Raw genomic sequence first — 23,334 nt, forward strand, 5'->3', positions numbered from 1 at the left:
GCTTCTCTGTCTCATTATGTAGTGTTGTGCTGTCTCAGAGCTGGCTTCTGGACGATAGATGTCCTCTCAGATACGGGCTGTTTCAGTCTTTCTGAATAAACTTCACCTAGCTGGGCATGAGTCCTGAATGGGCCGATAGATTTATGGTGTAGTTCATCTAAAGGGAGGAAATGCTTGTTTTATTTTCTGTTTCTAACTATCCTTGTTGTTCTGTCTCCAAAGCAGAACACTTTAACACATCAGTCAAGGAATTTATTGCAAGCAGAAGTCCTAGTCAATCTGCTTTTCCTGTGTTTTGAATTACTGTCTCATTTTTGGGTCTGGAGCAACGTTTAATCCAACTAAACCTCAATCCAAAATCATTTTATAACTCATTTATGAAGAAGATGATAAAAAGTTCTTCAGATTCCATTTTTTACGCATGAACCACACCAGTTTTGCTTGTTCTGTATTAGTACTTTGTTCAGAGATAATTATACGTTGTTGATGTGTTCGAGTGAAAAGGTTTCATTTTTCTTAAACCAGCCGAGGTTGTTGGGATTACAACATCTTGATTTGTAATGTAAGTTTCCCCAGAGGTGATGTATTTATATGACAACATTCTTCAGCAGGTATTGGCTCACACACTTTATATGCACCACTAAACTGTTTAGAAGCTCAGACAAGGTGTTAAGGAGTGCAGAACATGTCTAGATGACCAAAACACATACATAAGATAATATAGTAAGTAGTGGATGACCGAATGTAGTCAGAACCGAGAGCTTTGACTCGATTTGATGAATGCTCTTTGTCTCTATTCACTGAGGTTGGATGACACCCTTCTTGTTATAGGATTGATAATGGTGATAACTGGAAAGGAAGTCTACTCACTCATTTACGAGACACAACCAGTGTGAAACTAACGGTAAACTCGGCCTTAACAAGCGTTTCTTCTACAGTAGATAAAGCACTGCATTGTGGCTTGCTGACCCATGGACGAACTGTCTGTCATAGTTATTGTTTCAAAATATACACCCCCGATGAATGAGTGACTCAGGGACCAGGACGATATCTCCAACAGCTCATAACCTCCATTAGTCAACATTAGTCATTATAACATTTAGACATTGCTATTGAATGAACATCAATTTTATTTATATTACAAGAAAAATAAGAAAATTAAATAAAAGTTATCCATACCCAAACAGCTTATAGTACAGTCTATTTACTTTATGTTGAAATCATTTTTTTATCAAAACTATTGCTGAAATTTTGAAAGAATAGTTTATTTTGTTTGGTTAAAATTCTATATTATTCTAAATTATATATTTGGATTGCACACATCATATCATATAAAATCAAACCATTCTATAGAATTATATTTATGTCATTTTGTTGTACATTTTGCAATGATTCGTGGAGTAATAGAATTTAAATATTTTCTTTCAAACAATGATTTTGTTATAATTCTAGAAATCTTTATTCAATGTTACCTACAATTCTATCTAAATTGGGCTATATATTGCATAGGTATCACATCAGACCAGTTGCCAACAAGTTAATGCAATCTTTTTCTCTCTCTTCAGTCTTGTATTTCTTATCTAAAACAAAGTTGAGCGCAACCTGAGTTTAAATTGGATAGTTCTTAATACTGAATTGAAGATGTCATAATGTAATGTTGGACGGACTCAACTTCAAAGGATTATGGGTATTACCTGCAGCTGCACCTATCTCATTGCATTATCCCTTAAGTCATGATTACACTTTCCTTAAGCCATAAGGTCTTAAGTCGCATTGCAAACATTTCGAGTTAGGTAGTTCGACATGAAGGTTTAGTTTTGGCGGAAATTCATGATAAATATGGGACCGCTCGAGACAAGAGGAGGGCACAGACAGGGAAGGGAGGAATAAAACGAAAGAGTCAAAAAATGACTTGGAACTGTGTGGGAAGACAGGGGCGGAGCTTGCAAAGTATAAACTTGGATGTTTCCTAGCAGTGGGAAACCTCGCCGACCGTAAACGATGCCAAAAGTAAATGAAGAGGACAAATGCACCATCGCATTAACAGAACATTTGGCGGATTTTCGTTCATGTTGAGCGCGCTGTAACATCTGCGAGACACCAGCGTAAAACTTACGGGCTTTGGGATCAACAGATCGGGAGCATTGAAGCTGGACTCGGTGTGTTTGCGTTCAACTTGCATGCGTGGATAAAATATTCCCTGCATAGACCAATAAGACACACTTGTGCTTAACGAAAGAAGGCGAACATTTCTTGTAAGATGAACTGGTTGTTGTTTTTGCTTCTCTGTGCTGCCGGCGTGTTGTCGTCTGCCACCCGTGAGTATATTAATCCTACTGTATATGTGTAAGATACATGTGTTCTCACGTCTGGTATTTATCGCACGGGACGCGCTCAAACATTGCTTTACAGAAATGTTACATTTTAGTTTATAAGAAACTTTCAACTAATCACATATTTTCCTCCAAATGGGATTTCAGTTACACAAAAAACTGATTATTTTAGGGTGTATTCGTGACGTTTAACAGATAACAGCTCTTGTATTTTTTTTTCATTTTATCGTAAATTACAAAACAATTATAAGTTGTACTATTGAAAAAGTCTGTAAGGAGTTAAAATTTCAACAGGTCAGATCATAATTTATTTAACACATGGAGGGTGAACCTCAAAAAAACCTCTCAGGCTACATCATGTTTCTGAGGCTTGTTTTTATAATGCACATGTGTTCATCTCAGATTGGTATTAGTGTTGATATGAGGTGATGTTTTGGGCTTGGTGAAATATAGGTGGTGGTGAGGTTTAATTCGTTTTTAATGAACTGCAGAGGACTTTTGTAACAAGATCAAAGAGCACAATGGTGATGCAAATAACGAGAGGCAAAATTATTAATAGCTATTGTAAAGGAGATTTACAGCGCCAGTATTTATCACATTACCCTTACGTGACATTCGCAGGTGTTAGTGGGAGACTAATTACACCCAATTAAATATTGCCTCATTCACACCCCGAGTGCCAGGCAGGAGATTATGAGAGTGAAATTCTTTACGGTCGATGATGATCTCGACTAACACTTCCCCCGGCTTTGTTATACAGTTAACATTAAACACGAAAGCATCAGGCTGACTTTTTCTGGGCCTCGGCGAAGTATAAACAGAGTTAAAAGGAAAAAACGTGTAGACAGAAGTAACCTTTTAAAACATCATTGTGGTATGACAACATGGGCAGGAATGTCCAAAGTGTTCCTGGAGCTCAGCTGGTAGAATATTACATTAGTGGCACAGAGGTCGTGGGTTCGACGCACAGTTAACACTCATATTGATGAATTACGTAAATAGCTTTTTAATTAAAGCTTCTATGCATCCATGTAAATGTAAAGGGAAGTTCGCTTTGACAGCGGGATGCGCAGCGTGAAGTGCTCCGTTTTCTCCGGTTGCGTCCCTGATTACAGGACTCCGAGTTTACCTCATGAGACCTCTTGAAAACAAATCCTTTAAAGCTCATTTCCGTTTCAGACACCTGCTATAAATACTTGTAATTGGTACTGTCATTAAACTCCTTGAAGTCAAATGTTTCACATCCGATTTTTCCCTCAGTCCTCTCCAGTGAAGTAGTTTTGGGATGATTGTTCTAAAGTAACACAAGGGCCCAGCGTGATCCCGTTTCATTAGTTTTCTGAGATAAAAGAGCGGATTTAAGTGTATCTGTCCTCTCTGATGTGGTGGGATTTCTATGATCAGTCTGACTGGATAATCTCTCCTTTAATGTTAGTCAATCTGACCATCTTGATGTAATTTGGCACAATCACACAGCCGTTCCTACTTCACTTACACAATTACCCAACTTTACTGGATTAACACATTTTCTGATTGTAAAGAACCCTAACAGGGTTTAAAATTAACAATTAGAATTTTTTGTGTTTTTTTACTTATTTTTTTGTATAAATTTCTGTGCTATTTTTACCGATTAATACGACCAGTCTTCTACTTTTGCGTTCGCCTTGCGTACATTCTCAAATGTGTCCTGTACTATATTTGTAGTTGATTCTGACGTTTGATGGTGACTGTCTCAACTACAAACTTAAACTTGTGAATGAAGCATTTCTGCCATGTATACAATAATAAAACAGCTAAATACAATACAAATTCATGTATGTTTTTTCTTCCAAGTTGCTTTCAAAATCCACTCCAAAATTGGAAGGGGCATGTGCATGTTGCTCTGATTTATGCTGTCAATATTAACTTTTTTGATGTTTTAGTCATGACGCTAGCCTGTCAGACATGGGCATAGCTTTTTGTAAACGTCACATAAAGAGACTTCCCAAATCCCATAATTAACAAGCTCTAACATGCTGTATCTCACTCTTCTTCAGAGATGGCCACTATCTACCCTCAGGACCCTGCCCTTCCCATTGGTTCTAGCCTGACGGCAACATGCTCTGTGAATCTGGATCACGGCATGCATGCGGGCTCACTCTACTGGACTCTGAACGGGAAACGTCTTCCCAGCAGCACATACAGCATTTTGAGCCCCACCGTGCTCAGCGTAACGCTGCCACGGCTTTCCGGGTCTCGCCAGCGCTCGGGAGACAACCTCATGTGCCATAACAGCGGGGGTCATGTGCTGGCCGGCTCCTGTATCTACGTTGGCAGTGAGTGTGTCTACATATTGTTCGTATTTACTCCGGGAGCTTCTAAAACTACCGAGCGTGTGTTTAATTGGCAAGAGCGGATGGGGCCAGTGCTGTAGGGCCTTTGGCTGACAGCGGCCTCCAGCTGAGATAAAGCAAGAAAAAAGCCACAGCAGAGTTAGATTTGATCGAGATAGCACTTGGGTTTGTTCCTGTGACTATTGCCAAAAAGTAAAATAAATGAAGAAATGTTATCTGTTCTCGGCCCCTTCTTGTTCTGTGCATTGTGGGTTTTATTTTTTATATATAATGCTATCAGTCTTATCTATCTTTTACTTTTGGCGTCTTTTCTCTTATTTTCTGGACCAAAAATAATTCCAAACATGACTAAATGGAGGCAGAGAAAGAAACCATTCTGGCTTTTAACGCAAAATTTTAAATGAATCCGAAACCAGCACCTACTGTATGTTAAACTGTCAGCAGATATTGGAACTGAATTATTTACAATATTATTGTATTAAACGTACACTATATCAAATAATCATGGTTATTAATATGATTATTTGTACCGATATGTTTTGACATCCCTATTTTGAATGCTTGATAAAATGTGGAAAATAAGTATTTTTAAACTCAAGTATGTTTTTTATGTGCTATTTTGTAGGAAATATTTTACTTCATTACGTTATGAAGCATATATCATACATTCTACTCCACTACATTTTATATATGTACGTTTTACATGTAATACTTTAGTACTTAGATTTTTTTCCTTTTATTAATATTTTACTTGGGAAAAATGAATTTAATGTACTTGAGTATTACAGGTAAGAAAAACATACCAATGCATTTATGAAATGTAGTGGAGCAAAATGTATAATATATGCTTTTCTATGTAGTGTAGTAACATTTTTCCAGAAAGTACAGTTACTTGAAAATTTTTATTTTGCTAGAGTAAAATTACTCAAGTACTCCTCACCCCGTATACTATTATTATTACTGGTACATTGCTGGCTTATTGCCCGTGTGTCATGTAATTTGTAATTTACAGTTGACAAGGGAGGTCACCAAAGACACTGTTCCTCTCAAGGTCTTGTAAGACCAAAATTGGTGTAGTCCAATTTAAATAAAATGTAATGGATTTTCTTGGTAAATCTGTAAGCCTGAAGCTTAAAGATATTGGTCAGACCCACCAGTATTAGACAGCCTTTATGATTTAACCCCTGTCATTAGGCCACATCTGCCCGTTCACCAGTAAACTAAACGTTGCATAAAACGCCTTAAGTCATCTGCCTTTTCCACTGCATTTAGCACCTGTGTGGTCCTCTATACATGCGTTCCTGGTCTGACACGTACGACACGTTACATGCGACGATGACAGTATGGAAAATTACAAACACAGACCCACGCAAAGGCTAAAAAGCCAAAGAATGAGAGTGAGTGAAGGAAGTGGGTGTCTGGTCATTTGGAAAAAGATTGAAAGCCAGAGACATAGTTTCGGAGTGTGTGTTAAAATACGTGTACGTAAAGCGCTGTGTTGACTCAAGCGGGGCGCTGTGGGTCTCGGAGGTGTCCTCTCGAAGGTTTGGTTCATATAATCACACTCTTACACTTAGACGCAGTGGCTTTTGTTCTCAGTCGAATGGAATCTTGGCCGTGTTCCTGAACTTAAATGAGGATGACAGCTGAAGCCACTCATCCGTTATTGAAAATCAAAAAGTCGAGCCATTAATTTCAGACACTCTGAAGGTTTAGGTTTTTGGCTCATTTTCTGCACGTTACTTAACATACTTGGTGTCGGCAAGTGCGCTTAGAACACTTCACGATCGGTGTAATGATATTGGCATGAGTTCTTTTCCACTAACTAAGTTTGACAGCTAAACGAGAGCTCATCATCGTTGTCTTTTTTTTTCTTTTAGTGCCTCCTGAGAAGCCTGTGAACCTTACCTGCTGGTCCAGGAACACCAAAGACCTCACCTGTAAATGGGCCCCTGGGGGCCAGGGGGAAACTTTCATCAAAACCAAATACACGCTCAAATATAAGCTCAGGTCAGTGGCATTGGTCATTCTCTTTAATGGTAATGCCTGTTCCCGGATTCACGCCTTGTCATGTTTGGATGTTTCGAGTTTGTACATGCCCGATCACTGGAGGACAGTGTTGGTGGATGTCTCAAACCGAGTCTGTACTACTAATCCCTCTTGATGGGCAGATACCAAACACATTTGTTGTCCGGAGGAAAGCCCTATGAATGATTTAAATCGGTAGCTTCCACAGTAGCCAAACTACGATAGTCTTTTAAGTGTTACAGTGCAACCTTATTTATTATATTTACAGACAATGCAGTGTTTAATTCATCCTTGGCTTTCATGCCCAGTGAGCAGATGGAACGCAGACAGCAATTTTCATATCCTCATTCCCATACCAGAAGGAATAAGCCAATAATTGGGGAATAATTCATACAACTGAGGTTAAACGTTTGGCTTTTCTATTTTAAAATCCCAACGTTATTCTTTAATGCAATTAGTATAGAGAAAAGAAAGAAATGATAGAAAGCTATAGATTTCAATACTGTTGCTGACCATGTATAAATACCATTTATATCGTTATTGGCAAATGTCTAATAATTTACCTTTGCGTTTGCACATCCAGGTGGTACGGGCGAGAAAAAGAGTGTGAGGAATACACCATTGGTGATCCATACACATGCTACATCCCTCGCGACCTCGCCCTGTTCACACCTTATGAGATATGGGTGGAGGCGTCCAACCAACTCGGAAAAGCCACCTCTGACATCATATACCTGGATATCTTAGACGTGGGTGAGTGTGTGACCTTTGACCCCTTTTGTGGAGCCAGGTGTTCTCCTCGTGACCGGAGTGCAATACGAGAGGTCCACGTGCAACCCGAGAGCGGCACTCCTTGCAAATCTGGGTGGAGGCGTGACAAATCGCATCGGCCCGTCACAGCGTCATCAATATCTTCGAGCCTCATTTCTGCCCACCTACTCTCGAATACCTGAGAAACCTTACAGCCCCCGCTTTTTTGTGGAATTTTACTTTTTATGGTTTCGCTAATCCTTTTACCGTGACCGGCCTGGGGCTTCTGTTTGTAATGCATTTGAAAGGGTGAAGTCTGTTTTTGAATCCTCAAGATCTTATCTTTGAGCGCAGGCCAAACTTCCACATAATCGCTTCACAGGGACAGTTAAACTACGATCGTGTTACAGTAATAAAAATGGAATTAGAATTGTTATATTTTCAGTCGGGGGGCATTTTGTGTTGGCAAGACTTTAGAAAGTTTTCTTTAGTTTAATTTTAAAGGCCTTATCGCACTCTAAAGCCCTTGTTCTTCCAAAATTAATTTAGGAAAGATAATTAACTTTTTGGTTCCTGTGTGTATAAATCAGTGTTAATGCACCTGAAGGGGGTGGCAGGGCAACTGAATGGAAAGTGCTCAAAACATGCCATAGTTATGAGACAGCCACCACACCTAGTGCTTACCCCTCCTTAGCAACAGAGACAATGCTCATCTATGTTACCAGTTAATTAAACAACAGTTTTGAGAGCCAAGCAAACCACAATTGAGCATTATCGGTGCTTCAAAAGGAGTGTGGCAACCATTATAATTGGGGGAAGACATGGGGGGCGATTCCTGGAATCACCCTCTCCCTTATTATATGCAAAATAATCATTCTGTGTTTGGGGGTTAGCTTTTTTGTGCTTCGGTAAGAAAAAAAAGCAACTGGTCAGGTAACAAGTAGCTTGAAGATCAAGCGAAATTAACTGCTAACCAATATAGCCGACAATATATTGAAACTTATTAAAGGGATCATTCACCCAAAAATAAAATGTCTGTCTTCATTTATTCACTCTCATGTCATTCAAATTCTGTATTTGACTCTTTCTTATGTAAAACACAAAAGAAGATATTTTGAGAACGGTCTTGGTGGTTTTGTGTCTACACTGGGAGTCAACGGGGGCCATTGTTGTTATTTACCATCATTCTTAAAAATATCATCTTTTGTGGTCAGCAAAAGATACTCATACAGGTTTGGAATGACATAAGGGTGAAAAACTGTTAAACTATCCCATTAAAGACCTCATCGAACCTAACAAATCCTGTTTTTTTGTATCTATGAGGATATTGCACACACTTAATTTTTATCTGGGTTATTTATTTATTAGTTAAAATATTTGAAAGTTAAAGGAACAGTTGGCCGAAAAATGAGAAATCTTCATTAACTCACCCTGAAGTTGTTCCAAATCTGCATAAGTTTCTTTGTTCTGATGAACACAGTGAAAGATTTTTGAAAGAATACTTGTAACCAAACAGTTCTTGGCCACCATTGACTACCCTAGTTAGAAAAATGTCTTTGTTCTGTCTAACACAAAAGAAGATATTTTTGGGAGAATTTTGGAAAGCAAACAGTTCTGGGGCACTTTTGACTACCATTGTAATTTTTCCTACTATGATAGTCAATGGTGGCCAAGACCTGTTTGGTTACAAGCATTCTTCCAAATATTTTCTCTTGTCGTCATCAGAACAAAGGAAATCATACAGATTTGGGACAACTTGACGGTGAGTAAATGATAACAGAAAGTTTATTTTGGGGTGAATTGTCACTTTTAGATCCTTGTGAAAAATCTCACAAATATCAAATCTGAATGTTATGTTTCCCCTTCTAGTTACAACCGACCCACCAACAGACGTAACTCTGAGCCGAGTGGGTGACTTGGAGGACCAGCTGACTGTGCGCTGGGGGACTCCTCCTGCTTTAAGAGACTTCCTGTTTCAAGCCAAATACCAGATCAGATACAGACTGGAGGAAAGCAGCGACTGGAAGGTACAGTTCTCCCGTGCCCGTTACCTTGTGACCGTGCCATTTCTGTAACATGCCCATACATTCATTGTTCTCATGACCGTATTCTCTATGAAGTCCACTACCACACCCAATTGTTCTGGTAGTCTAAACTGTGCATGTGCTCTAATGTCAATTTCTCCATTTTGAAGCGTTTCCAAAATAGCTAATGGTGAGATGATACATTAGAGTGCTTCAAAAGACAACAGCCGTGTTTCGGTAGAATTTAGGGTGTTTGTATTACTTGCCTGAGATGTCAGTCCCAGCTGTAGCCGAGCAGCACATGGTTCCCAGTTCTCTAGACACGGAAGAGTCCGGCTAAACTTGAAGGTTTCGAATAAACTTAAGCTTTTGCTGTCCCCATTCGGTCATATGGATCCAATCAGTTGGCAGGTTTCCTTCTAAGGCCAGGCAGAGTTTGGTTACTTCATTTTTGTCTCTTACCAATCTTTGTGCTGTCAGTTACACGGTTTGACAAAGTCTAAATATGACACTGACCATGCAAAGCACATCATTGGCAGATGAGCTGTTGGTTTTAATCGGGCTTAGCTAGTCGCATTATCGCCCGGCCCGTTCTGGCCTCGTAGAATGCTTACATAGCTTGTGCAAAAGGAAATAATTACCCAGCATGCCTGTTACACAGCGACCTGATGATGTTAACATTCTGCCGCTCATCACGTTCCGATGGTAATGGTCCTCGGATTACGGAGCCATGCATATTAACCGTGTTTGTAGCTTTTGAAACGTGAGTCTGCCGAGTCCAACCATGAAAAGGGACTGATTCAGGGGTTCCGGGATTGTAAATAATTACAGGGGGCCCAGGTCCCATTTTCTCTCTCTGAAACGTTCTGACATTCCTTTATGTGAATCTCGAGCCTACCTCTGCTTCAACATGCACTGTTTAGAGGAAATATCAGAGGTGAAGGAGGAAACCGTGTTGGCGTGGCCCTGTCTACATGCAGTCTATGTTGTCTTCACCCGTCCAATTACTCAATCGGTAATAGAGTAATAGATAACAGATTTTCTCCCTGGGTAGTGTAGGCACTTCCTGCATTGAGCCGAGCCAAAAGAAGTCTGGTTATTTATGTGTCTGTGTGTGTCTGTCATGTACCTATTGGCCCTGGTATGTGTGTGTTTCTCTTTGTCTCTGGTATATGTTGGTATATCCCCCCCAGGAGCACATAGAGGGGGGATTTTTTTTTGTTCTTTTTCTTTGTAGGTGAACATGCGGGAACTTGCTTAAGGTTTTGAACGTGAATGGCTTTTTTTCTTCATTTAGAGAACATTAAAAAAGGCCGTTGGGTGATCGTGTGTGTGGTTCCTGGGTGATCCGTTTGAAGTAACGCATTGTTTGGGGTGTCTTTTTGCGCAGGTGGTGGATGACGTCGGGAATCAGACCTCTTGCAGGTTGGCGGGGTTGAGGCCAGGCACAGTGTACTTCGTGCAGGTACGCTGTAACCCCGTTGGGATCCTTGGGTCTAGGAAGGCTGGCATTTGGAGCGAATGGAGTCACCCAACGGCTGCCTCAACACCACACAGTGGTAAGACAAAAATAGTTATTGTTTTGAAATATGTTGCTTCAATGTCAATAATTCAAAGGCAGAAAAGAAAAATAGACAATTTTTTCTCCTTTTTCTTTTGTGCACATGTAATATATAGAAAAGGCAAAATATACAAAAAATATAACAAATTAAAATGCTAAAAATAAGACAGAATATTGGGTAGTTGATGAATATGATGTACATGTGTCCTATGATGTGACATAGCAAACATTTGAAAACAAACCGTTAATGCCTTACTATTTTTTATTTTATACTTATTTTGTATAATAGCATAATATAGATGTATCTTAATTTGTATATGCTGTCACAGCATTGGACACATTTATGGTTTAATTGTCAATTACCCTTTTGCATATTAATAATCTGAATATTGTTGAATAAAAAAACCTAGCATTGACCAAAAATCAACCATAATATAATGAAATCTTTGCAAACATAATTGAATTTTCAATTTGTGTTGCTTGGTAGAAAATTTGTTTCATCAGAAAACAGAGAATAGCCGTCAATCGAAAAAAGATACTTCCCAGGTCCAGATGTTGTAATTTCAACATCTGCCAGCAGGGGCTAATGGGATCATCCCGACCAGCCAAACTTTGACCCCCCGTTGCACCCGTGGCAAAATGGTTAACACGCATACCCCTGCTGCTCAGCACAGTGGCTTTCATGCAGGAAACATGCATTCAGATCTGGATTGGATCACCTACCAAACCCTCTCTCCATCGTTTTCTCTCCTTTTCAGTGTGTCTGTTATAAAAATGGCAACGGGCCCAATAGTAACATTACACATAAATAAATAAAACCAGACTTAAGGCATCGCACATTGTGCCTGGTTAAAAAGTGGCAATGAGAGCCGGATTGAGATGTTGCCTTCATCATATTTTCACATTTTGAATGTGTCGTGCAGTCCGTTCCATAATCAGATACATATTTCCCGAGACAATGCTGGTTCCAGCAGACACCAGCTAGCACATGCAACGCATTACTTCACTCATACATTTCCCCATTTTGCGGCTTGCCAAAGATTCACGGGGGAGGGTTTGATATATTTTTTTAAAGGATTGTTTCTAAAGATTAACAGATTAACTTTTCTGCACATTAACTCTCATGAAGCGGCCCACATCTGGACTTCAGAAACCTGCTGTTTATTTAAAATGGAAAAGGATTTATTTTTATCCCAATGTGTGTTTGGTTCGCCGCGTAAACTGTGAGCCGCATCTGTGCGATACGCATGTTGCATGATAGGTGCATGTTGTTTGATTTGGGCTTTTGATTCACAGAGCGGCTGATGACGGGGTCATGTGACTCGAAGGCGGGGCAGCAGAACTCGACTCTGCGGCGGGACCTGAAGCAGTTCTTCGGATGGGTGCGCAAACACGCTTACGGCTGCAGCGGTATGAGTATCAAACTTTACGACCAGTGGCGGGTCTGGCTGCAGAAATCTCACAAAACCCGCAACCAGGTAGGTAAGGAGCTTTTAAATATGCATTCTAGCTCTCTTTAACCCAAATCCAATTCATCACAATGTTTGAGCGTCTGGTTTGCCTCAACTTAAGTTTCTGAGAATTTGTTATGCTAGGAATATTTGCTCTCATAACATTGTGAGTAGAAATCCAAGGGAGGAATGACTTATTGAAGTTGCCGAGTTAATTTAATTAAAGTGTTTTTGGTGTTATTGCACCGAGTTTCCTGTGTTTTGCTTGGTAACCACACGAGTAAATAACGCAAGGCGAAGTCAGGTAGTTTTTCATAAACTCTTGTAGAAACCCAGACCAATTAAATAAACTTGCAGAATGAAATCCAACAGTTTGCTAACACACACAAATATCATCTACATGTGTATTCAGTTGGGAGTTATCAGTTCCAGAATAATCCTGTTTTGGACATGACAGGGACGGTCCTTCACAAAATATAATTAAGGCACTATAAGCGTAGCCATCAGCGTCTTGTGGTCTTTCTGATGTATAAAACGTGTCCCAAATGCTCGTCAGCATCACAGTATTTGACAAATTCTTATAGCATCATTCGGGAAGATCTCGCACCCCACGACGTTTCCAAAAGACAGTTCACAATAACAATTCTAATAACAAAATACAAATCTATAAACATTAACACTGCAAAGACTTAAACTGTGATTTTCTTTCGCCATAATCCATGACGAATCCAGGATCTCTGGTTGTTTTTGAAAGGCTTTATGAAGAGTTTCATATTCCGTATGCATTCATCCGATCAATGTCATATTGTCTGTTTTCAGGTTCTTCAAGGAGATAAATCATAGCACGTCGCTCCTGGCAGGCCGAACGTTTAACAACAACAGTACACTGTGGAAGAATTCACATTTTCCAGACTGCTGCTTGGCTCTGTGCAAGAAAGTTCAAGTTCAGATGGACTCAAAATGGAACCTTCAAACAACAAAGAGTAACAGGCGTTTGGGACTTGGGACACAGCTTAAATTGTGCAGTTTTGTAAAATGCCTCACAATACAGGAAAACAAACTGTTCAACGTTTTTGATAATCGCCACTGAGGCCACGTGGATTGTATCTTCACAGCTGTTGTCAGAGGAAAGACGAGTCTTTTGATAGCAGCGGGGAGCGAATAATTACAGGTTATAATTTGCACATTTACACTGAGGATGATCATGCACAAGCCATGCTTAGCCAACGTGATGCGTGCTCAATACGTGGGCCCGTGCCATTTTCTTTATTTCTCTCAACTGCTAACTTTAGCCGACCTGTATGTTCAAGAAAGGTTCCTTATGGACAAATGAAAAATGTCTGAATTTCACATAGAAAGACAACTGGAAAAATAGGAAGGTTCTTTAACACCAAGCTTGATCAAAGGTCAGCAGTTTACATTACAAATCCCACAGGTATACCTCACAGAACATATATTGCCAAATTTCAGTCTACGTATATTGCCTTGCAGTAATCTGTACATACCATATCAGTCGCTAAAACACATGCTTAAGCAAGCAGTACCGAACAAATCGATACTTGGAACTACGAGTGGGACCTTTTTTAAAAGTTCTGCTGCGTTTTAAACAGTTTTTTAACACTACATTCTGGATCCACAAAGTTACCACATTGAAACCGCCTCAGTAATGGAAAGTTATGGCCAACAAATGTTCTCTATTGTGATTATATGTGTTGCAGTTGAAATGTAAAACTGTAACCGTGTTTGTAGCATTGAACTGTTTGGGAAAAAATATGTATTGAGACATTTTACTGCTTTTATTTTTGTACTGAATTGTATCCACATATTTAAATGTAAAGTTATGTTTTGACTCTTAAGTTATGTGTAGGTAGATTATATTATTATTGACTGAATTGTTAAACTGTTATATTGTTCATAAAATCCTTCTTTAAAGAAAGCTTATGAAGATGGTCCTTTATAAGCAGAAAGTCTCGTAAACCCAGAAAACTACTTTCAGAAAACAATATGAAAAAAACGGAAATGTGCAAAGATCGCAATTGCACAAAACACAAAAGTGTTTTGCCAGATAGAGCAAAAGTATGATTCTCTACAGAGAAGATGATTAATGTGTGTATGAACAGTTGTCTGGTTAAATTAGCGTTCTTGCTCTGGCCTCTTCCACGGTCAGTATTTCACACTTTTCCCTGAGTGACACCCACAAAGAAAATAAAAATGCTTTAGGCTATTGGGCTTAAAGACCTCCACATTTTAGTCTTGTGATTTCAGCAGTGTCTTGTGTGACTCCGATCTGCCAAGTCAAATAGTAAAAATATTTCAACCCTCACAGTAATATACAGAATATTTTCTTTTTCCATTTAAAGTTTTTAGGAAGTCACAGGTTATATGCATATTTCTTGTTGGGGTGAAATGTTGAAGAATACAACTGGGTTTAAAAGTACATATGACCCTGCAGTAATGCAGCTCAAAATGCTTTTTTATTTGTGGGTATTTTTTCCTAAACATTTTTGTTATGCAGGTTAAAAGGCTCCATAGAATTTGATAAGCGGTCTATTTATTAAACACAAAACTTAAAATGACAGTTCACCCAAAAATGAAAGTTGTCTTCATGTACTCACCCTCAAGTTGTTCCAAATCTGTGTAAATTTCTTTTTTTTGACGACACAGAGAAAGATATTTGGAAGAAAGCTTGTAACCAAGTTAGGCCACCCTTGACTACCGTGGTAGGAAAACTGCTGTATAAAGTTTGTTGTTCTGTTGAACACAAAAGAAGATATTTGTTGCTCTAATAAATTTGAAAAGCTTTAAGCTGAAGTTTAAATACACATTTAGATAAAATTTTATATTAAATTGCCTTGAACAAGTTTTGCAATTTTTTGCAATTTTGCTGTTTTTTACTACTAATAAAATACACCCTATGTTGTTTGACAAATGTAACAATGATTTTGACTGTAACTGTAATCCCTTCAATGCTCATTGGACTGTCCTCGGGTACTTTCATGGTACAGAGATCAATAATGTGCTCAATATCATGTTACAGAATTACATTTCCATTCTTTTTAGTTAAACTAGAACTAGACGTTATGACCAAATGTGCCGTTCTTATAAAAAACCAGGGCTGTTCTATTTAGATCAAGATTTGTAGTTTATTGTTACACTTTACTTGGCTCTGGAGTAACACAACCTACCTTAGTCTTCGCTGGCTGCATGCCAGAGGTCAGCTGTTGTGTCACCTACTTCTACATGACTCATGGAGTCCAGAGATACGTAGATTAATGTTTAATGTCCGATCAGCGGTCAGTACAGATGTCTCCTCTTACAGCCACCAGATAAGACACGATATCATTAACATTTTCTCAGCATGAAATATTGCTTGTAGCATACAGCTCCTCAAGAAAGAAACTGTGATTTTAATGCACTTCTTTACTCACTTTATGTAAAACATCCTCGCACAGGTAAATAACATAAGGTGTTATAATTAAGAAACCTGATCTAAGATGTTCTAAGTACAGTACTGTAATGCCATACCACAGAAAGGACGGAAGGTTTGGTTTTCAGTACTGGTTGGAGCGTGTCCATGTGGGAAGAGACGAATTGACAGATTCTGTTGTGAAATCTATTTGATTTGTTTTTAACCCAGGTCACTTCCCTGAATGTTATTAAGATAATTGTATTCTTGTCATGTTATAAGAATGAATTATATCTACAATATAAACATAGTCATTTCAAACTACTCTAGACGCTTGTCTACTTCCATATGTGTAATCATAAGTAGTGCTTTACAGAAAGGTTGCCAAACTGTAACTGTAGGTGTCCTTTGCTGATAGATGTTTGGTAATCTTTTATGCGGAAAGATATCGAGATGGACGTTCTTGTGGACAAAGATAAGGTTTCTTGTGCTTGTAAGCTTCATTTATAATTCAGGGTCCAGTTGTTTCTTCGGTGAGTACAAACTGAAACCTCAACCTTTGCTGGACCTCCCCGAATCCTCCCTGAGTCCTCCCGATTTTGCTGTTAGCTATTAGAGCCGGCCGGAAAACACAAGCGTTATGGGGGAGGTTACGAGACGGCGCCCCATCATTGCTGGCAGAGAAAGGGGTGAGTTTGTAATAACTCATTTCAATAGATTCATTTGGGTAAATTGTTGTGTTGAAAGAATGAATCTGCAAAGCAAGGAAGTCTGACAATTTATTTTAGCACAGGGCTCTGCAAGGAGTTGAAACATGCACCGCATGCTCCTATTTGGCTCTCGGGAGCGGATTGGCAGTTTGATGAAAGAAACTGTCAGCTAGGTCTTTTATTGCAACACCTGTTTGTATCGTTCTGAGAATAGGACTTCTTTTTTCTTTTCTTTGCCGAAGCTTTAAAAAGGTTATGTGACGTTTTACTGTGAATGAAGTCTCGATTGAAAGTTTACGGTCAAGGTACTACAGGACTTCAGCAATGTGCGTAACATGTGTGACCTTTCATGTTTCAAATGAATAACATTCCACCATTTTATTTTCAATTTAATAATAATAATACAATCCATGATAGCCAGCAGCTGTATACTTTGTATATCCTATATTTAATCAGCATGAGGAGACATTTGTTTCCTTTTTTTGTAATTATTTATTATTAAATGTTACATTTAAAGTTAAAAACAGCCATACAATGTTGTTCATTTTTCATTATGTTCACTAGTTTTGTATTTATGCATATTTTAAATTGTATTTATGAATATTTTAAACAGTTAAAATTGTCTCACTCATTGTGTTTGTTTATGCCCACAGGGCCCGGGCCTGGGCACTATGCTCTTCCCCCCACTATCGGTTACATAAACCATGACTACACCAAACCCAGCAGCCCGGCCTATTCCTTCCACAGCCGAATGAGCAGCAACAGTGAGTGACATCACGATGAGTGACAGAACAAGAAATCAATCACTCCTCACATTAAAATTATTGGTGGGTTACTTTAATCATGTGACAATACCCTTAGGCGCGCTTGTGGTTCACACAGAAAATTAAGATATATCAACATGACAGTAAAGCGCTTGGATCTGAAACTAAATTACAGGCGCACACGTACACTTGTACACATTCAAGGCTTGCACGCCTAATTAGTGACGTGTAATGCCTGCTTCCTTCGGCAAGGGTCACAACACAGAAAATTGGGAACACCCAGTTTGATCAAAGTATTAATGCAAAAGTGTTGAAGAACACATCTGGACTTTGTCTCGCAAACATTGGCATGCAAAATAATGATTATAAGTGCATATTAAACTAATCAAAACCATATGTTAGAATTTAATTCGATAAACTATGCTTTGTTTTCTCATTATGTTGTACATGACTAGTGGTGGCTGTGGACTCCAGTCCGGGTCCTCAGTATCACATAGATGCCAGAATGACACGCTTTGGAAGAGATGGCACCCCGTCATACTCCATGCTTGGTAGATTGAAGAAGACAGGTGGGTTTTCTCTCTATACAGCTCCTCTTAAAGATTAGGATCTGACCATTATGTACAATTTTAAATGGATATTTAATCAAAACACAAAATGTCTTATATCATTTACTCACTCTCATGTCATTCCAAACCTGTATGACTTTCATTCTTCTGCAGAACTCAAAGAAGATATTTTGAAGAATGTTGGTAGTCAAACAACATTAGCCCCCTTTGACTTTCCTTGCATTGACACAATTTTGAGACATTTCTCAAAATATCTTTTTAAATAAATGAAGATTTAAAATGTCTATTTTGGAGTGAACTATCCCTTTCAAACAGGGGCTTTACAAGTTAAAATATTTGTTTCTTTATTTTGTCAGCTGAGACATTTCAGACTCCTGGACCAGGAGCCTACTGTCCTGAGAAAGCACCACCTTTAAACTTGCACTACAGACCACCATCGTACACCATGGCTCATCGTACACGCTACCGCACAGTGGATGCTGTACCCGCCCCCAACCGCTACACTTTACCCAACCTAACTGGCTCTCATGTCCCTCACAAACCCTCCAGCGCCAGCTTCTCAATATCAGCACGCAGGAAAGCAGGTGGTCCATCAGAGGACCTATCCATGACTCCAGGGCCTGGCCGGTACAACAGCACAGAACCTAGTGTTTACCTGAACAGACAGCCATCTTTCTCCATTCAAAGCCGTCCGACTATTCCCACCGATGTCTCACGAAAGCCCGGCCCAGGAACACACAGCCCTGAGAAGGTGATGACACACCTGCCTCGTGCACCATCTTTCTCTCTAGGTATTCGTCACTCAGAGTTTGTAACCCCATTGATTGTTGATGTATTAGACTGAAGAATCTAATGCAGTGTTTTGTGGACATTGCTACTGAAAATAGCAAGATTTGGGTGTGTACATGTCAATAAATGATATTAAAGGGCCCATGTGGCACAAACACGTGTTTTTATTTGTCTTTGGTGTGTTATAAGTTGCCCATTCATGTATTAGACACGTAAGAGTGCGTACATTAAAGTGCAGGAACAAAAGGTGCCTTCTATCTAAAAATGAATGCTCACCCAGACCTGCCTGAAACGCCTCGTGTAACCACACACCCACAAATATACGTCAGTTTGTGGTATGATTTGACTAAGACCGAACAAATGTATACGCAAGTAAGGTGGGCGCACCTGTCAGTACACTTGCTTTGGTACCTGATGTTCCAAAAATGGTAAGAGGCGTTAAATTCCCGTCACACACTTGCAGTATTCGACCAATCACTACGCACTGTTTAACTGGCCAATCATAGCACATGAGAGTGATGAGCTTTGTCAAAGATCCGTGAGTTTCAGAGAGGTGGGCCAAAGAGGAGATACAAACATGCACGGTATGTGGAAATACAGGGTTTTTGAATGTTCAATCGTGTATACACTTTGCATTATATCTAAAACAAACAATAATATTCGTTTTACCCGTGTCATATGACCCCTTTAAACAAAAAGCTTTAAAAATAACAATCTTCATTATCAAAGAAATTATTTTGCTGAAGGGATGTATTTTGTGGTCAATTTTTATAACATTCCTCATACTTTATATCAGGCAAGACTTCGGCCTACTCTGATTATTCATTTGATCATACAGATTTTTTCTTTATTTGATTTTTATGCGCATCCAATCTTTCTCTTTTTCTTGTTTCATTTATTATAAAACAGCAAATTCAATAAAATACTTCAATAAAAATTCTTGATTACTTTGAAAACCCTTTTTTAAATGAACATAAAACCTGTTAAGTCTTGCTTTCAACAGAACGGATATGAAAACATTTTCTTGCGCTATATTTTATTTTTTTCGCAAACAAATTAAAACAGCAATGAGATTTTCTAAATGTTTATACGCTTGTGATTATATGTAGGATGAAGCTATGATTGGTTAATGGTTTATGATGATAATCTGGATGTTCAAGCTTGAATATATTCATTAAGCTAACGTTGTGCATAATCAATTACTGGGTATAGTGGCACCTATAGGTGAACTCCAGTCACTGCCCTGTCCATTGTCCAGAAAGTCCTTTGCAGATATTTGGATGTGATAGGTCCTTCCGGCCACTAGTCCACGGAGAACCATGTTATTAGACTCATAAGGGCCCAGCTGGAAACAAAGGAGTCTAAAATGAGGGTGGCTTTATTGGAGTTGTACCAAATTAATAAATGAAGACATAAGATGAATAGTTGCATTAATTAACATAATATCCCTAATTCATGCAAATAATTTGACAACATGCTTATTGATAACAGTATCGCCAGAAGCGACTGAAACCGTAGAATACAAATGATTGACAGTAAACTGACCCATCAGAATGGACATGCAAGAGACACAAGTCAATGAGCTCTATTAGGCTTTATCGACTTGATGCGGCGCCTCGAGATCCGATAGGCTGATGACATCAAAGTACCGCGAGAGCGATTCGAAACCAAACTTTTTACGGTTATTCGAATAACTCTCGCGGTACTTTGGATCTTGCGGCGCCGCATCAAGTCGAACAAGACTAGCATCACATGAGCGTGTCATCAGGTGCGTCATGGCAACAGCTGAGGAGATTTTAATAATATTCAGCCGAAATATTGATTAAAGATAAAAGCTAAAGAAACGTCATAAGCATTTTTCACGAGAGATACAAAGATAAGTAACGTTACATGTTAGTTGAAATGGGGCACTTTGGTTCGATTAGCTTGTAAGCTCAGCTTAGGTTGTATTTGACGTTTTCGGCCTTTCCACAAAGAGGTTTATTAATTCTTGAAGATATCGGTTTGAAATTCTTTTTATAGAGGAAACTCACAGTTCTGGCTGTGTCAGGTTTGCCCCAGTGGAATTTCACTGTGTATTTAAGAGGAAAGTTGACCGGATCCGGCCAGCTGGGTGGTGGACCCCATTGCACAGAAAGCTTCTTCCCTGGCATTACCATCACTGTCACATTTACTGGAGGATCTGGTTTCACTTCAGACCGACCAGTGAATTTAAAGTATAAGAATGATAACAGTCAATATGCATGTATGGAAGATGCATAAATGTTTTTTAAAATGTATTAAATGTGATGAAAATATTACCTATATCCTCAAAAATAAATGGCCATATTCGTGTTGCGCTACCCAAAGCGTTAACAGCTGTGATGTTGAAAAGAGTTGGTTCGCTTTCAAATATCTTCAGTTCTTGTAGCACACATTGCCTCTCTTCCTGTCCCCATCTTTGGCATTGGTGGGCACTGGAAAGTGGGTCTGAATGGCTCCTACATTCAAATATATTTTGTGGTTAACAAATATTCTAAACTATTACACTGTTAGACTCTCTTTTTGTCGTATTGAATATGATAATGGATACACAGAAAGGCTGTAAATTTCAAGAAAGTACAATAATCAGAGACGGCAGTTTTTTCAATCAAATAAATGAGAACTTGAGTAGACTGAAAATCGAGACCTAGTCCTCAGTATACGGTGGTAAAAATAACACGCACGGACTTACTTTATTAACCACAATTGTGTCTGATTTGTAGACACTCAAAGTCGAACTTAAAACTACAATCTAAAATAAAAGGTAGGTTGTTTTCAAATGTATTTACAATAACTAATGATTAACAAAACTTAACAACAGAACTTGAACCTCTTAACGTCAGTGTGTGTGACTACACAGATACTCAATCCTCTCTTAAAAATCCCGCTTTCAAATATCTTCAGTTCTTGTAGCACACATTGCCTCTCTTCCTGTCCCCATCTTTGGCATTGGTGGGCACAGGAAAGTGGGTCTGAATGGCTCCTATTTTCAAATTTAATTTGCGTTTAACAAATATTCTAAACTATTACACTGTTAGACTCTATTTGTCGTATTAAATATGATAATGGATACATAGAAAGGCTGTCATTTTCAAGAAAGTACAATAATCAGAGACGGCAGTTTTTTCAATCAAATAAATGAAAACTTGAGTAGACTGAAAATCGAGACAAAACAGAATAGCTAGTTGACATAACATTTAAAATGTACAACTAAAATTAATTTTATTTCACTGCATAATATGCAATACCTATATGTAGCAATGTAATGTGTTGGAAGTGTAGGATTTGGATTCAGTGTCCACGAGCATACTGCCCTTTTAGGGTAACTTGGAGACCAACAATGCACATCTGGAGAAGGAGGAGAATCTGAATAAAACAAACATTACAAAGTGTGAAATCTCACTTTAAGCTTTCCACATCATAGGCAGATTGCTTTTGTCCTAGTCACCCATTTTCCGCTATACGATTGTGTACATACACAGGCGGCGCTAGATAAAGACAAAAATTCATGAACCTACAGCCCAGGTGTAGAAAGACTCTTTGTATCGGGTCCCCATTTGGTCTGTGGCAGGTGTAGATGCCTTGGTCCTGCAGGCTGATGTTCTTTAGGGAAAGAACAGGGCTCGAGAAAAGCATAGAGTTGTTAAATTTCCACTCCACCCCCTTTTGCTCTCCGTCAATGCATGGTATCTGAACAAATGAACCCACTGCTACAAACAGGTCTATTGAGCGAGGTGAGAAGAAAAAGAGACAGGCTTGAACAGATCCAACAAGTCTGTCTGACTATGTGTGTTAAGTCTGTGCATGAGAGAGAGAATGTGTGTTTTCTGAACAAATAATGCTTACCTTGAACAGAATTGTTTTTTGTCGTTAAAGTTGTCATGTCTTGGCTAAAGGCTGTCGCTGCGATGACCAGTGCTCCAAAAATATACATCAAACACATTTTTGTATTTGAAGCTACAAAAAGTCAGAAGCGGTTGTGCTTTATTTAAGAGAGGATTGAGTATGTGTGTAGTCACACACACACAGACGTTAAGAGGTTCAAGTTCTGTTGTGAAGTTTTGTTAATCATTAGTTATTGTAAATACATTTGAAAACAACCTACCTTTTATTTTAGATTGTAGTTTTAAGTTCGACTTTGAGTGTCTACAAATCAGACACGATTGTGGTTAATAAAGTAAGTCCGTGTGAGTTATTTTTACCACCGTATACTGAGGACTAGCGAAGTGCACAGTTTTTGTAAATTGGTGGCAACAACAGTTGTTAAGGGTTAGTTAAGTTCCCCCAAAAAAATATTCGGCCTCATATCGTTCGTTCCATCCATACCTGTAAGACCTTTGTTCATCTTTGAAACACAAATTGAGTTTTTTGGCCCCAGGCAGCAACGCAACTACCACTTTCAAGGCCCAAAAAGTAGTAAAGACGTTCAAGTTGTCCATGTGACTACAGTGGTTCACAATAATATTTACTCTTCCTGATGCAGGACCCAGCTTCTATCTCTCAGACTCTTAAAGAGTACTTTCTTGAATTCCCATAAATTGACACCGTAGAGAAATTGTTGAATAAAAATATTATTGTGAACCCCTGCATTGCTG

General features: G+C 38.9%; 3 protein-coding genes across 5 annotated transcripts; 2 read left to right on the forward strand and 1 right to left on the reverse strand.

Moving 5' to 3' along the window:
- The first annotated feature begins 1,951 nt into the window (after positions 1-1,951).
- On the forward strand, positions 1,952-14,788 carry crlf1a (cytokine receptor-like factor 1a). Of its 2 annotated transcripts, none has more exons than XM_056743516.1 (8): positions 1,952-2,318; positions 4,370-4,648; positions 6,547-6,676; positions 7,278-7,447; positions 9,314-9,471; positions 10,859-11,027; positions 12,326-12,511; positions 13,300-14,788. In XM_056743516.1, the coding sequence occupies exons 1-8, from the start codon at positions 2,261-2,263 to the stop codon at positions 13,314-13,316; spliced, it is 1,167 nt and encodes a 388-aa protein (XP_056599494.1). In that variant the 5' UTR covers positions 1,952-2,260; the 3' UTR covers positions 13,317-14,788. The 2 variants fall into 2 exon arrangements, with proteins under 2 accessions (XP_056599494.1, XP_056599493.1); XM_056743515.1 differs by having other exon boundaries at positions 12,326-12,507.
- Positions 14,789-16,409: 1,621 nt separating this feature from the next.
- Positions 16,410-19,162, forward strand: odf3l2a (outer dense fiber of sperm tails 3-like 2a). 2 transcript variants are annotated; one of them, XM_056742747.1, is made up of 4 exons: positions 16,410-16,575; positions 17,250-17,360; positions 17,816-17,929; positions 18,286-19,162. In XM_056742747.1, exons 1-4 carry the CDS (start codon positions 16,527-16,529, stop codon positions 18,771-18,773), a joined length of 762 nt encoding a protein of 253 aa, XP_056598725.1. In that variant the 5' UTR covers positions 16,410-16,526; the 3' UTR covers positions 18,774-19,162. The 2 variants fall into 2 exon arrangements, with proteins under 2 accessions (XP_056598725.1, XP_056598724.1); XM_056742746.1 differs by lacking the exon at positions 16,410-16,575 and having other exon boundaries at positions 17,100-17,360.
- A 573-nt stretch (positions 19,163-19,735) lies between these two features.
- On the reverse strand, positions 19,736-22,778 carry ebi3 (Epstein-Barr virus induced 3). Its single transcript, XM_056742745.1, has 6 exons — positions 22,586-22,778; positions 22,258-22,461; positions 21,988-22,105; positions 21,020-21,198; positions 20,752-20,909; positions 19,736-20,063 (listed from the first exon to the last, which is right to left on the reverse strand). The coding sequence occupies exons 1-6, from the start codon at positions 22,680-22,682 to the stop codon at positions 19,914-19,916; spliced, it is 906 nt and encodes a 301-aa protein (XP_056598723.1). The 5' UTR covers positions 22,683-22,778; the 3' UTR covers positions 19,736-19,913.
- Between the last annotated feature and the right edge of the window lie 556 nt (positions 22,779-23,334).

This window comes from Triplophysa dalaica, chromosome 3 (assembly GCF_015846415.1).
Source record: "Triplophysa dalaica isolate WHDGS20190420 chromosome 3, ASM1584641v1, whole genome shotgun sequence".
NCBI classification, from domain to species: domain Eukaryota; kingdom Metazoa; phylum Chordata; class Actinopteri; order Cypriniformes; family Nemacheilidae; genus Triplophysa; species Triplophysa dalaica.